Source organism: Cydia strobilella, chromosome 8, assembly GCF_947568885.1.
Source record: "Cydia strobilella chromosome 8, ilCydStro3.1, whole genome shotgun sequence".
NCBI classification, from domain to species: domain Eukaryota; kingdom Metazoa; phylum Arthropoda; class Insecta; order Lepidoptera; family Tortricidae; genus Cydia; species Cydia strobilella.
In genome coordinates, this window is record NC_086048.1 from 18,722,346 (window position 1) to 18,737,689 (window position 15,344).

A 15,344-nucleotide genomic window follows, 5' to 3' on the forward strand; every position below is an offset into this window, starting at 1 on the left:
TATTTATAACTTTATATTTTATCGACGTTTATGCAACGTTAAATGTCACGTTCGTTTAGAAAATTAGTAAAATAATAAAATAATGATGCTAAATATTAAATGTCCAGGTTAATTTATAAATAGATTTAAATAGATTTACTTAATTAGGAATTATAGGTAGGTTAAGGTTGCATGTCTAATGTGTTTGTTTATGACATTGACACTGTCATCACTCATCAGTGGCATTGTGTGTGACGTATTTAATTTTTCTGAATAAAACTGGAAAAAACCCGAAAAGAACGAAATTTTGTAAAATTCCCGAAAAAAACATTTGATTTTTTCCGGAATTGTCATCCCTAGTGTGTAGTCTTTCTTAATCACAAAAGTTGTCTAGAGAAGAACACTTTTCGGAAATAATTGACAATACCTGACTAGTCATTTTATCAAAAACCCAATGAACCTATTATTTATAGGAATAGATAATGCAACAAATAGGATCGTTCCATATTTTTAATACTGTAAGCAAAGTGTAAGCACGACCCGACTACCGTACAAACCGTTTCATACATTAGTGTGACTGTTTTAACAATCACTAATTTACAACGTGTTGGGTCGTGTTGAGTCATGGGTGTTTTCTATGTATTTAAGTATTTATATATTATATATATCGTTGTCTGAGTACCCATAACACAAGCCTCATTGGGCTTACCGTGGGACTTAGTCAATCTGTGTAAGAATGTCCTATAATATTTATTTATTTAAGACAAGTACTGATTATGATTCATGAGATTATTGGGAGAAGAACAGTTTTGTTTCAAACAACTTACCTAAAAAGTATTTATAGTTTTCTTTTTCTCTTCCTTTTGGAGTCCATACATAACCACAGGGCGGACACGCTATACATCGAAAATCACTTGCGTTTCTATGTGTGAACGGCACGTCTGTACACGCGTCATGCGTCATAGTGTGGGTAAGTTGGTTGGACTAAAGCAAAGGGGGTGCCGACACTTAGAAAACTTTTCATCGGAGTGATGTTATTATGACACCTTTTTTTTATTGTGTTATCGTAGAGAATACGCTTAAATAAGCATGTTTTGTAGGAAAAACTTCTCTAAAAGCGACGACGAGCGAAGCGAGGAGGAGTGTGTTAGGTTGACCGCGATGATCGGGATCAAACCAGAACAGACATGTTATTGTACCTACTAAAAAAAATCTAAGTCTTTTTTTTCCACCCCCTTTGCTTTAGGCCAACCGGTAAGTTGCTTTTAAAATAGTACTGAGCGGTCGGCAAACGGCCGTCAATCTGCTGTCGCGGGGCGAGGTAATTCGAGTCGGGGCGGGGCGGTGCGTGGCCGTTCTGTATGATAATACTATTACTTCATCTGACATAACACGACTACCACTACTTTAAAATTGGTCGCGATTTACTTACGGTGCCAGTAGGTGTCGGATTGGCGGATGCCGATATTATTTATAAGTATTAAAATATAGCAGCGCCTTAAACCACCTAATCTCGGAGACGAAAGTTTAGCTTTACATACATATTTTAAGTTCAAGCCTGCTTATTCATAATTATTTGTTTCGAATCTCGAGAATTGTTTTGCCTCAACCATACCCAGGTAGCAAAATGACGTAAAATGACGTCAGCGACGTCATAATGACGGCATTATTACGTCATTATGACGTCGCTGACGTCATTTGACGTCATTTTGCTACCTGGGTAGTCATATGCCTAAATGAAACGTTTTTTGAGCCACAATAAGTATTTGTTCATGAAATATTAAAATCTGTGAAAGTAAAATATTTATATATTTTTAGGGTTCTGTACCCAAAGGGTAAAAACGGGACCCTATTACTAAGACTCCGCTGTTCGTCTGTCCGTCCGTCTGTCTGTCTGTCTTATCTGTCTGTCACCAGGCTGTATCTCATGAACCGTGATAGTTGAAATTTTCACAGATAAATATATTTCATGCAATAAATTTTCCTATTGTAAGGAATAAAATTGCATGTTTATGACATCAGATCAGCATTCCGCTTGTTTAACAATATATAATTTAAATTAACAATATACACGGTAGCTAGAAATAAGTGCATTCCCGTTTCCAGGGAGGTTTTGGGATTATACTGAGCAAGTTTTACTATGGAACCAACCCCGAAGTCGCGAAAAAAAATTTGGCTGTTTCATACATTTTGGGTGGTCCATTTTCTATGGGAGGGTAATTTTTTTCGCGATTTCGTGGTTGGTCCCATAATAAAAGTTACTCAGTATAGTCCCAAAACCTCCCTGGCAACGGGAATGCACTTATTTCACCTACATTTAGATTTAGATTCATTTATTTCTCAATAAGTATTACATGTTATGTAATTGTTAAAAAAGCGCTGATAGACATAAATATATAAAGACTCACTATAGCATGTAAAATATTTAATTAAAATTTAATAATGTAAGCAGGGGTTGCATCCCCATATCCCTTAGCCCATATAATCTTAAAAATATAAGATTGGAGCTAAGAATATTGTAATTCTTGTTCCTTATAAAAAATAAACAGTTCAAAATTTAAATTTAAATTTTATTTATGTTTCTATTACAATCGAATATAAAAATAAAAATAAATCATTTAAATTTAAATTAATTTAAAATAGATACAAATCGTTGCACTATAATCTCGCGTGCGTACCAACCCCGGTTCAAAGCGCGGCACTCCACAGTTCGCCGCGCCGCCGCGACCGCGACGCCCGTGCGACGTGCGTGCCAGTTACTCGCACCGCTACTCGACTCGCGACACTTATGCCATAAGTGAGTATAGTGACAAGTTGACAACCCTAGTGCGAGAAAAGTTGAAAATCGAAAACGGCCGCGAATTCGAAACAAATGCGCGTTCCAAATTTAAACCGTTGGATTTGAAATGATCTCGTGTAATAGAATTAGTCCGATTCCAGATAATCGAAATGGAATGCATTAGCGCAAAATACTAATAGGTTCCTCTAGTGTTTTCGTCAATCAAGCTTTTCGATAATTGTGTATTTAAATATTATCAAACAGTATTTGGATGACGTCCAGGTACGAAAATACAATACCTAACTGTCTCGGCGCTCGTCTGGGTTAAATAGTTCATCCGGGAGACCTAAGATTAGGATCTGAACAAGCTGGATGTCCTGTTGTCGTAAATATCACTTAAACCTAGGTCATTTTATCGTCCTAGATCTGTCTCGTTCTAGTCAGGTGAGTGTGAGAGGAATAAATTGGGGATAAGTGGGCTGCCAAGTGCTCTGCGAGAAATGTGTGGTATGTGTTCGCATTCTATCGCATAGTTGCATCCCTCTCGCTTGTCAAATTCGTGGTCGCATAATATTAGTATATCTGTCTATATGTAGGCAGGTACCAATGATTGATTGATTTAAGTAAATACATAAATGGAGAAAAAAGTATTTAGAACTTATACCGAGTGTAGCATGAAACAGGAACAAAAATTTTACTTCCTGCCTCACACTCGCACAGCTAAACTGTTGATGTTGCTGCGTCCCTGGGGGACGATAATCGCTTACCATGAGGCGGTTCGTCTAGGTACCAATGATTGACTGATTTAAGTAGGTAAGTATGTAAATACATAAACAGTGTAAAGCTTTGAACTATACAATAATCAACAAACTTCAATCATACTAGTACTTATATATCCCGCGCAGCGCACGCCTGCAGTATCCTGACATTTCGCTACAAAAGGGATAAGCCACAGCCTAGACCGTAAGAGAAGAGTTCTGGTTTTTTTTTTCAAAATGTAGCCTAAATACCCCGAGGACATTATTTTATTTTTTCCATATCGCTTTTCTTTTTCGAGAAATTGTCGATTTAGTGCGAAAGAACACCGAAAAAATGCGACATTTTTCAACATTCGTTTTTCGAAAAAAGTTTTAGACTTTCAAAAATGGACCATTCACGTAGCCCCATAACTCTCGAGACCAGGGCGATGTCTCACTGGCTGAAATTGGGGGGCTATACTGAAGCGATCAAAAAAAAATTTTCAATGTTAAAAAGCATTAAATTTAGAATAGAACTTATACCGAGTTACCCGAAACAGGAACAAAAATTTAACTTTCTGCCTCGCACAGGTAAACTGTGGATGGTGTTGCGAGTGTCCATAGGGAACGATAGACGGTTACGAGCGTTTCCTTTTTTTAGCCATTTTTTTTATGAAATAAAAAGAAATGTATTTATTTGTCAGAATATGGTACATTGATGTGATCTTAAGTTAGAGTTAATGCAAGTTCCATCATATTCTACCGTGAAGTCGGTGTACAAATATTTGTACTTATATCTATTTCTTACATCTATATCTTTGGTCTTTTGGTTTGGTCTTTGGTTTGGTTTGGTTTGGTGGTTATGTGACCTTTTTTGCCACTTTTGTATTATTTCTACTCAGAATCACGAGCTCTTTCGGTCCTAATGGGATAAAAATATGTCCCAAGGTTTTTTCCTATTGTGTTACCATTTCACCATATACTTTGTAAAATGTATAGAAATTTCGGGACACTTTTTTTCTCCTATAAGAATGAAAAGGGCTAGTGATTCTGACTAGAAATAACACAAAAGTGGCAAAAAAGGTAAAAAATGGCAAAAAAACTCTTAACCATCAGGCGATTTCCTCCTACATCATGAAAAAAAGTGTAACTCCTAGGATCATATGACCATCTTGTAATATTCTTAAAGTAAAATAAAATTCTTCAATACCCAAAACGGAGAATTAACATACACTTTTATCTACAAAGTTGAACCTTGACATTTTAATATCGTAGGTAACTTGTTTAAGATATGAAGTTCATTGAAAGAAGAAAGAAGAAAGAAAATACATTTATTTGACGCCACAACATAGTACATAAAAAAGAAGAGCATGCAGACAAAAAAAACATTTGGACGCCAAAAAGGATCCCCACTCAGCATAGTGCCGCGGTAAACCGTGGCGCTGGTTTTCTGTGGGGACCTGTCTTAATCTAAAACATTGGGCAGTGATAATTCGATTTTGTGTATTCACGTTTTAAGACGGTATTAACAAACAAGTATGGCAGAATAACTATAAAAATGTGATAATGATAATACGCAAATCAGTGCACTGAGCCAATGTCAGGAGGGGACGGGACTAATTTACAATATATGCCTACAAATTTTGTTCAATTAGGGGCTAGGAACCTAGGTGGATCGGATTATCCTTTAATAACAAAATTTTTTACAAGTTTTTTTTTTATAAGTTAGTAAGTATTATTAGTTGTAATTTCGCGCATCATGCACTTTACGCAGTTTCTATCTGTGGAAACTTGTAATTGGCTCACTGCTTCTATGTTATTACCTAACGTGTTACTTCAGCTGTAAGTTTTCCTAATAAATAAAATAAAATAAAATAAATAAATAAAATAACGGTTTATGTAGCTACCTTATATATCATAATCCGCTTACGTTATTTGCCGTCTTAAAAAAAAACTTTTAGCATGTGGCTTGTAATATTACGCAGCGTACTACGTAAGTGAACAACGCGCGAACGATGCGGTGCGGGGTGAAAATCCTTTGATACATAGAAATGTATCAAAGGATACATCAATACAAGGCGATCTCGTTGCGAACGCCGTGGGCCCGCCGCGCCGCGCCGCTTCGCTTCGCGTCCGCGAGTTGTTCGCATACGTAAGACGCAGCGTAAGGCCACACTGTATACCTGAGGATAGTATATTCAAGACTTGGCCCAGTTATTAGCGTTCAATGTTTGATCAAAACACTTCAATCGTACAGTGAAGCATGTAACTGCGGCATGGTATTAGTAGCAATATTATGATGTATTGCAACATTGATTAATATTGTTTACTTTGAGTTTGTACTCGTATATAACTGAAAGTTGGTGACTTGACTACTAGGGTTGCCACCCATAGTATCGTACTTTATATTAGTCACTTGTACTATATATTATACAAAAACAATATAGTACGAAAAATACTATATTTTCATCACTCAAGAATGGGGTATACAAATGTCACCGATATCGCCTCGTATGCGACTTGGATTTTTAATTCGCCTCAAATCGGCGTCCTATTTTTTTCAAATTTCCCACTAAATACTATATTTTTTCAATATTTTGACAAAAATACTATATGTGTATAGAAAAAAGGTGGCAACACTATTGACTACTCGCAATAGTTATGTATAAAAATACGCAACGTGGGAGGACTATAATCACGCATTAGGGGGTTTTAAGAGAAAATGGTAACATTTTCTTTTTTTTTTGAAAAACCATAAACTTTTGGGTTATTTAGACTCAGAATCACGAGTACTATTGAATGTGACAAAGAAAAAAAGTGTCCCCAGTTTTTCATACAAATTTTGGGTCAGTTTTGTACTGGTCTATAGCATAGTATAGTATAGTATAGAAAAAAAATTACAGTTTTGTAACGCATTTCCACTTACATTTTGTATAGACTCTATACAAAATGTAAGTGGAAATGCGTTACAAAACTGTAATTTTTTTTGGGACACATTTTATAATATTAACCCACGTATCTATTCGGAAAACGATCGATGCAATGTGTATTTTTCTTTCATAATTAAAATCTCAGGTAATTAAAAAACAATCTATAATTAAACTTTGACTTTGATAGAAATCTAACCGAAGTTCTCCAGAAGCCATTACAAACAGGCCAATTCCTGCTTTAGTTATTCAATCTGTTTCCGATATGATACTGATATGTCTGTGTCAAAACTGACGTTTTTGGTTGAAGAAATGTCGCTTTTGACACTGACGGATCAGTAATATCAGTATCATATCGGAAGTAGACCGAATAACTAATACTCGAATACGCCTGTTTAACTCGGAGGTTATTCACCTATATCCGTATAATTTGGGCCGTTAAGAGGCCGGTAACGATTTGAAAACGCGCGAGGGAACGACTTTTACACAATAACCGAACTCCGGCCCCTGCGTGAAACAACGTGACCTCCATAATAGTCATGCGTATTATGAAGCGCTTTTTACAAGCGCTCCCGCACTACTGAGGTCGCGAGCGTGCGCTGCCGGTAATATATGACGAGAAGGACAGTTTTTCAAAATTCATCAAAAAATTATAGTGGTAAAAAATGATGTACTTATAAGAACAGTTGCAGCAAATGTTGTAGATTATTTAAGTATCAAAATTACGTTGAAATTAAGTCGATTTTCAGAGAAATTGTCACTTGTTTTGAAGTAATTTTTGGAGAAAATTGATTTCGTCTAACTTTAATTTACACTACTTCAAAGTCGTAATAACTTAAATGTAGTATATTAAAGGTGGAGTAATACGTATTTACCAATTTCAGCAGTCCAAACTTTACGAAATTTACAAATAAGAGCTACAAAATCAGTGCTTTGCGCGAGTTTACCTAAACGTCCGTCAGAAAAAAAAACTACTAATTTAGCGAGTCTGTTTTCAAAAAATTGAGCTATTAAAAGGTAAGACAAGAAGACGTGCTAATAGAAACCAGTACTTGTAATTTTTATTAGGTAACAAAAGGTGTAAAATTTCACCGACTAAATCTATCTATTTTACATTTTTTGCGACTAAAATCGTTACCGGCCTCTTAATATTTTCTGGCAGCCAAGGCCTTTGGGTGACCTTGACTGAGACATTGAATTATTTAGGAAGAGTAATGTGAATAATGTGATTCTAGTGACATTTTGATTTCGCTGCCCCAATATTACAGGGTTCTATGTTACATTTTCAAGATAGTTGGAATTCGACAATGTCACAATGATAAAGTTCAAATTTCAGTTCGATAAAAGTGAAACATATAACCCTGTAATATTCAATTGGGCTAGCGATTAGTAAGAGGCCGACACACGTTTGGCCGGATTTTAGAGCGTTGTGATTGTGACCCGAAAGTTTTCCAAACAGTTTTATCCCAGGTTCGAATCCCGGTAAGGCCATTTATTTGTGAGTTTATCACGAATGTTCCTGAGTTATGGATATTATATGTGCCATTCTCAACCAAAAGGGTACTTATTGTCGCTTGTCAATAAGGTGCTATATCCATAAAGATTGAATTTGAAATCAACCTAACCGACAACCGGTCTGACCTAGTGGGTAGTGACCCTGCCTATGAAGCCGATGGTCCTGCCTTCCTGGGTTCGAATCCCGGTAAGGGCATTTATTCGTGTGATGAGTTAAAAAGCATATAACGATTCATATATACTTACATAACTATATATAGTTAGAATTTTTCAAGATGTCCTATTGTAGGAAGCTTAAAAATCTGTTGCATCTCTAGTTAATATACATCAAAATATGTTAAAACATTTTCCATAATATCAATGAGAGGAAAATGGGGACTACGATTGTATAAAAAGACGATTTCGTGCGGGTCCTCCACTTTCGTCTAGAAAGTAACATACGGTCACTTAAAAATATCCAAATACCTAAAAGCACTCTTTATTTTACTACCCATCATTCAACACATTAACGGACGGTATCGTCTTGGCGCTGGTAACTAATTAAAATAGACCGAATTACTTCGGCACAAGGTCGAAATTACAATAACCGCGATTGATGGCTCTCTTAAGCCATGTTTAATTGTTACGAGCTGACGAACTTTAACAGACGGCGATATAAAACGTTCTGAGAAGTTAGTTCGTGCGAGTTGAGAAACTTGATCTTGGTATTTAAACTGTTTACAATATGAACTTTGATGTCATGATATGACAATGCATTTAGGTACCTAATATAAGTCATGTACAGTGGAATCCGTTTATTATGACTCCGCTTATGCTCACCAACCGCTTATTATGACGTAATTACTGTGCGAAGTTTGGTTTTTATATATAATTCTTTGTGACAAAGTCGGATAACATGACTTCGCTTATAGTGACAAATCGCTTACTATGACCTATAAATACTATTTTCATGAAATTATATCCAGTTATGCTGACACATTGGCTGATTTTCGTGGCCGTCCCCACGTCTTTCCCTGCGGGGACGTTTGATGCGTGCGTGGCGTGTAGTTTTGTTTTAGTTTTGATTCTCAGTGACAAGTTGATAATTGCTACAAGGTTAATAAAAGTCATTTCTCACAAAGGAATTTGAGATTAATTTGGAAAAATTTACAAAAATAAGAAGTTAACCCACTATGCTTTTTATGACATCCGCTTAGTATGACGTGTTTGTCACTTCCCTTAGATGTCATTATATGCGGATTCTACTGTATCAATAAAATTTTCTAGATATCTGTAGTAAGACAAGATTGTACGATTCCATACACGATATATACGCCATCTACGATTGGCCTTTAACGGCAGTCAAATTCTATACAAGTTATATAACATCGTTGAGAGTGCCACCTACGTTTAGTTTTTACCAGCCTTCTTCATTATATTATTGACAATAACCATTTTAAAATAATAATTTATTGTTTTAAAATGGTTATCCGTAGTATAGTGGCTATACTTACTTCGAAAGTTAATCCAAATATGGTGACTTTTTTAGGATTCCGACTTCCGTACCCAAAGAATAAAAACGGGACCCTATCACTGACTCAGCTGTCGGTCCGTCTAGTCAAAAACAGAATAAAATAAATATTTAAGTGGGGGCTCCCATACAACAAACGTGATTTTTTGCCGTTTTTTGTGTAATGGTACGGAGTACGGAACCCTTCGTGCGCGAGTCCGACTCGCACTTGGCCGGTTTTTTGTCTGACTATCCCTGGGGATTAATACGTGGATCATATTATTATTATTTTAAACTTTATTGCACAATTAAAACATGTACAAATGGCGGACTTAATGCCTCAAGGCATTCTCTACCAGTCAATAGGGCAGAACATAAATTCTCGAATGAATAATTCATACTGAATAATTTTTACTATGGGGGACAAACCCCGAAAAATCTCAAACATTTCGGTGAATCATATATCAATGTTTCTATGGAATAGCAGTTCCTGTTTTCGCTATTTTGGGGTAGACTTCATAGTAAAAGGTGTTCTGTAGGACCTACACCTACACACTCAACCTAACACGAGCTAATTTATTATATTTAGTAACTTTATTGTTAAAAATAAAGTCTCACTGTAATTATACTCAAGTATAATTACAGTGAGACGCGTCATTCGGTTCCCGTATGTTTCTTTTCTCTTAATTATGTTAATTATACTTAAAATAAGGAAGATACATAAAATTAACAGCAAAAAAATTAGGCAAAATACCAGAGTAGTCGATGCTCTCACACAAGCTTTATCCCTAAAATGGCGCTGGGCTGGCCACATATCACGCTATACTGACAAGAGGTGGACCATAGAAACAACAAAATGGAGAGGACCACCAGGAGGGCGGCGCGCTGGCCGGCCGCAGCAGCGTTGGGCTGATGACCTATCCCAGGCTGTGGGAAAGCAATGGATGGCATTAGCTTCAAACAGAAGCAAATGGATTGAGTTGGAGGAGGCCTTCACCCAAAGAGGGGTTCACCACTAAGCAAATTAAGATAGATTCAACCTACAAATGTAACCTAAACTTAGTGTGAATAAACGGCTTTTTTATTTTTTATTTTATACAGAATTATTAATTATGACTCTTGGAGACCCTATACATCTCTGAGGATAATTTGATAACTAATCTTAGGTATACCTAGTTCTGACACTTACGAGAGTTACGAGACATTTACACCTCTAAAATAATTTGAATTTTTTTATGTATCTGTGTTTTTAAAATTATTATTATAGTTTTTTATGTAATTCGACATTAGGAGACCTACATCTATAAGTAATTGTAATGCGTTAGTTTATAATTGTTGATGTATTATTAATTATTATTTTGCTTATATGCGAAATTCAATGTTAACGTGTAAAAGTGCCCTTGTGGCCTATTTGCTCAATAAATGTTGATGTTTGATATGTTTGATGTTTGACACCTAAGAGTATGGTCAGACATAACAAAATAACCCAGTATTATCAATCTGTAAAACATTTATCATAGCTGGTTGTTACCTATATTTTCTCAATAGGTAGCAAAATATGAATTGTCTAAGCTTCCTACGCCACTTTCGAAACGAATCTGTTTCGGACATTGTTTCGTATGCCTACGCATTATTTTCGGATCTATAATCGCAATATTTCATAGCGTGTTTATTTTTCTTGCTGGTAACACATACGGCCGTAATTTCCCAAGAATTCGTGCTACTTACAACTCTTTCGCAAAAGAAATGGGGTATGGCTAGTCGATATATTTTACAAATAGTGTTAGCATAGATTTTACCTTACTACCCTATGAATAGTGTTTCAAATTCGTGTTTATTTTATTTTATGTTCTGGGTGGGCCAAATCTCATAGAACTATTATACAAGGGACATGAGCATGACGTAGTCAGAATTAATCTTACTGTTCTTAGTTCAGTTAGGCATTCGGATGACGACTGCAACGTGATTGCTGCAACGTTAACTGCAATAGCGTTAGAAGTTATAGTGTTATAATGATTTACTATCGTAGAGCGATACGATGATTCGAATTTGATTGACGTAGCCAAGATAGCTCAACCAGCCAAGTATGTTGCGTGCGTTGAATGAAAATACTTCAACCGCATTTGTTTTTCAGGTCAATAAACTTCAGCCATGGGGGACATGTTCAGGAGCGAAGAGATGGTGCTGTGCCAGCTTTTCGTACAACCGGAGTCCGCATACGTCTCCATGTACGAGCTAGGGGAGGCCGGCATCGCGCAGTTTAGAGACGTGAGTAATACTAATTCATCAGCTATGAATGCTCATGACTAAAGATGGTGCTATGCCAGCTCTTCGTACAACCCGAGGCCGCATACGTTTCCATGTACGAGCTAGGGGAGGCCGGCATCGCGCAGTTTAGAGACGTGAGTAATACTAATTCATCAGCTATGAATGTTCATGACTGAAGATGGTGCTATGCCAGCTCTTCGTACTACCCGAGGCCGCATACGTCTCCATGTACGAGCTAGGGGAGGCCGGCATCGCGCAGTTTAGAGACGTGAGTAATACTAATACATCAGCTACGAATGTTCATGACTGAAGATGGTGCTATGCCAGCTCTTCGTACAACCCGAGGCCGCATACGTCTCCATGTACGAGCTAGGGGAGGCCGGCATCGCGCAGTTTAGAGACGTGAGTAATACTAATACATCAGCTATGAATGTTCATGACTGAAGATGGTACTATGTCAGCTCTTCGTACAACCCGAGGCCGCATACGTCCCCATGTACGAGCTAGGTGAGGCCAACATCGCGCAGTTAAGAGACGTAAGTATTACTAATACAAAAGCTGTTGATGTTCAAAAGCGAAAAGATGGTGCTATGTCAGCTCTTCGTACAACCCGAGGCCGCATACGTTTCCATGTACGAGCTAGGGGAGGCCGGCATCGCACAGCTTCTCGCGTCGGCCACCGGTGGACTTGGTCACTTTTTCTTTAGTGTATGTATGTGTATTTCAGTTTATAATTTATATATAGTAGTGTGAGTGTGACTACCTAAAAAAACACTAATCTTATGATTATTTATAAAATGATTTAATTTGTTCCCTAGTTGAACAGCTGTTGATGTTCAGCGAAGAGATAGTGCTATGGCAAATGAGCCTCGTAATCAAAATCATCCTTTTTCAGCGTTTCTGCTACTTGGGTTCCCCAGCAAAGCTGCTCTGTGCCCTACATCTGACAATAATACTCATGACGTAAGCAACCTAATTGCCAGTTGCTCGAGAATATTTAATTTAAACTAAACGTCTTCAATAGCTTTCTTCGTCATATTTTATCTATTTAAAAATACGGACAGTTGAAAAGTCCACTCATTCGAATATCGGCTTTGAATTAAAAGATTGAAGGTTTATTTTTAGTTGTGTGGAAAGCGATAGACCGGTCGAATGGTATCAGTAGTGATGACCTTTACTCCCGATAGCAGTTAGTGTTTATCTGGATAAATATTAGGTTAAATAGTTATGTAAATGAATACTGATAGGCATTAAGTATATGCGTGGACTTTAGAAATGGGGTTTAAATACATTTGCATTTCACCTTTTTTTATGAAACTAAGAATTAGTATTAGAAATTAGAATTATCGAATGTCACTTACGATTGTTAAGCCTCATTAAGACGGTTCAAGAAGTTGCATGCAATAAGTATTCGATACATTGCTGACTACAGAGTTCAACTCAGTCGATTGATCGTCTAACTGGAACAATAATTCCATTTCATAATTAGAACAGATAGCTCAACATGAAACCTAAATGACCTTAAAAGCCCTAGTTTAGTGTTAGACCGCTGAAAGTGCCACAAAGGTCAAAGTACCATCGTTAGTGTTGTGAGGAGTTATCAATCAATCAATCAATCGTTTTTGTATTTTGTGCATGTCTCTAATAATGTAAGTAATATCTGGGAGACCGAGCTTTGCTCGGAAAACATATTAAAACTCAAAAATGCGCGTTTTCCCAGACATAAGACCTAGCTAGATCGATTTTTCGTCCCCGAAAACCCCCATATAGCAAATTTCGTCAAAATAGTTACAGCCGTTTCCGAGATCCCCGAAATATATACAATTACTCGTTTAAAGGTATAAGATAAACAGGTAACGCTTTCTGAATAAAAGTCAGTATTTACGCAATAACTCGTGTTGTTTACTTACTGCCCTACTTCCCGCTCCACATGTAACTCCTCACAGTGTCTAAACTCGGGTACAAACTGTGATTTGGACGTCTCGTCTGCAGTTGTGTTGTAGATAGTATTTATAAAATAGTTATTAGAAATCTTAGTAGTTGATTGAGCTTTTACCGGCTTTTTCCATTATATTGTTTTTTTAACTACCGGCAATATTTTGCGAGATGTACCTATATAGGTCATACTGAGCAACTTTTACTAGGACCAACCCCGAACCCCTTTTTTCGCGATTTCTGGGTGGTCCCATAGTAAGTTGCTTAGTATGACCTATACTTAAATTTACATCGCAAAATATTGCCGGTTATTAAAAAAACCGGACAAGTGCGAGTTGCACTCGCCCACCGAGGGTTCCGTTATTTTAAGTATTTGTTGTTATATCGGCAACAGATATACATCATCTGTGAAAATTTCAACTAGCTATCACGGTTCATGAGATACAGCCTGGTGACGGACAGACAGACAGACAGCGGAGTCTTAGTAATAGGGTCCCGTTTTTACCCTTCGGGTACGGAACCCTAAAAATTACAACATTAGTGCTTCGTGCTTGGGTGTGTTTGTGTGACCAACTGACCACCGACTAAACCTCAGCTTCGCTTTGCTACTTCGCAAAATGTGACGTTTTCAAGCAAAAGTTACCACATTGTCGCTTACCATAAGGACGAAATTGGATTGTATCTTTATACGAATAACATGTCAGAGCGTCCTTATGGCAAGCGACAATGTGGTACCTTTTGATTAAAATCGACACAAATGTTTTCCTTCTTAATTTAAGTTACAAGCAATGCATAAACCACAGACTAACCACAATAAACCACCGTCTCAAATTAGAGCTGCGGCCCCAAAATACGAAATATGCGTCAATCGATATGACAGGTCACGGCATGGACGCTCCCTGATGCACGCAACCGCGTAATGAGGTCTTGGCACTTTTGCAGATTGAGATATGACCTGGCTGAAATGTCGTGTGACAATGGCTAGCAAACTGTGCCGATAAAATTATGGTCGCACTTGCAGACAAGCGTAATGATGACAATGTTACGCCATGAACCCCTAGGCCTTCGAGGTCGTGGCGAGGTGGCCTACGGGTTCATGGCGTTAGCCGCGATAGCTAAAGACGCCAGTTTGAATCCGGCCTTCACCACTGGAGGGCTTCGTCACTTTTTCTTTAATATATGACATCTATTATAGTTTATAATCTAAATTATTGTCAAAAATTGCTAATTTGCTATATATGTTACTAGATTTTGTTATAAAATTCAACATGTGTTATCATCCTATAAAAGCCCTGTCAAAGTAAAATTAGCATTTGCATTCCCCCAGACACGCACTTGGCCCATTTTTCGTGGGACACGTGCGTGGATAAAAATAGATGAGGAAATGTCACGTTTTCGTGATTCGAAGGGTCAAAGGTTTGATTAAGAAAATACTGTTACAAAGTTACCGAACTTCTTTTTTTAATGAGTAAGATTTATTAAAATAGTTGTTATGTTATTTTATTAAAATAATATAAGTGGACAAAAAAAAATGTGATAAAATGAGGGACAGGGGATTTCGTCTTCGTGGAATCCAGTAATTAGCAAATGTAAGGGGGACAAAACATCCCACCACATACCATCGGATGTCGTGAGTGTTGTGTGTAGGCAAAGTGACAACCCTAGCAAGTGCGGGTAGTTCGCAAAACCCGCGCGGCAAGAAGATGTTGATACAA

General features: G+C 37.2%; 1 protein-coding gene across 1 annotated transcript in view; it reads left to right on the forward strand.

Annotated features, from left to right (window-relative positions):
* Positions 1-2,890: 2,890 nt before the first annotated feature.
* Positions 2,891-15,344, forward strand: part of LOC134743715 (V-type proton ATPase 116 kDa subunit a 1-like) — a 47,617-nt gene continuing 35,163 nt past the window's right edge. The window contains exons 1-2 of the mRNA XM_063677319.1: positions 2,891-3,040; positions 11,561-11,694. Of these exons, the coding sequence (XP_063533389.1) occupies positions 11,578-11,694 (117 nt within the window). The 5' untranslated portion in view covers positions 2,891-3,040; positions 11,561-11,577. The remainder of the gene's footprint in view (positions 3,041-11,560; positions 11,695-15,344) is intronic.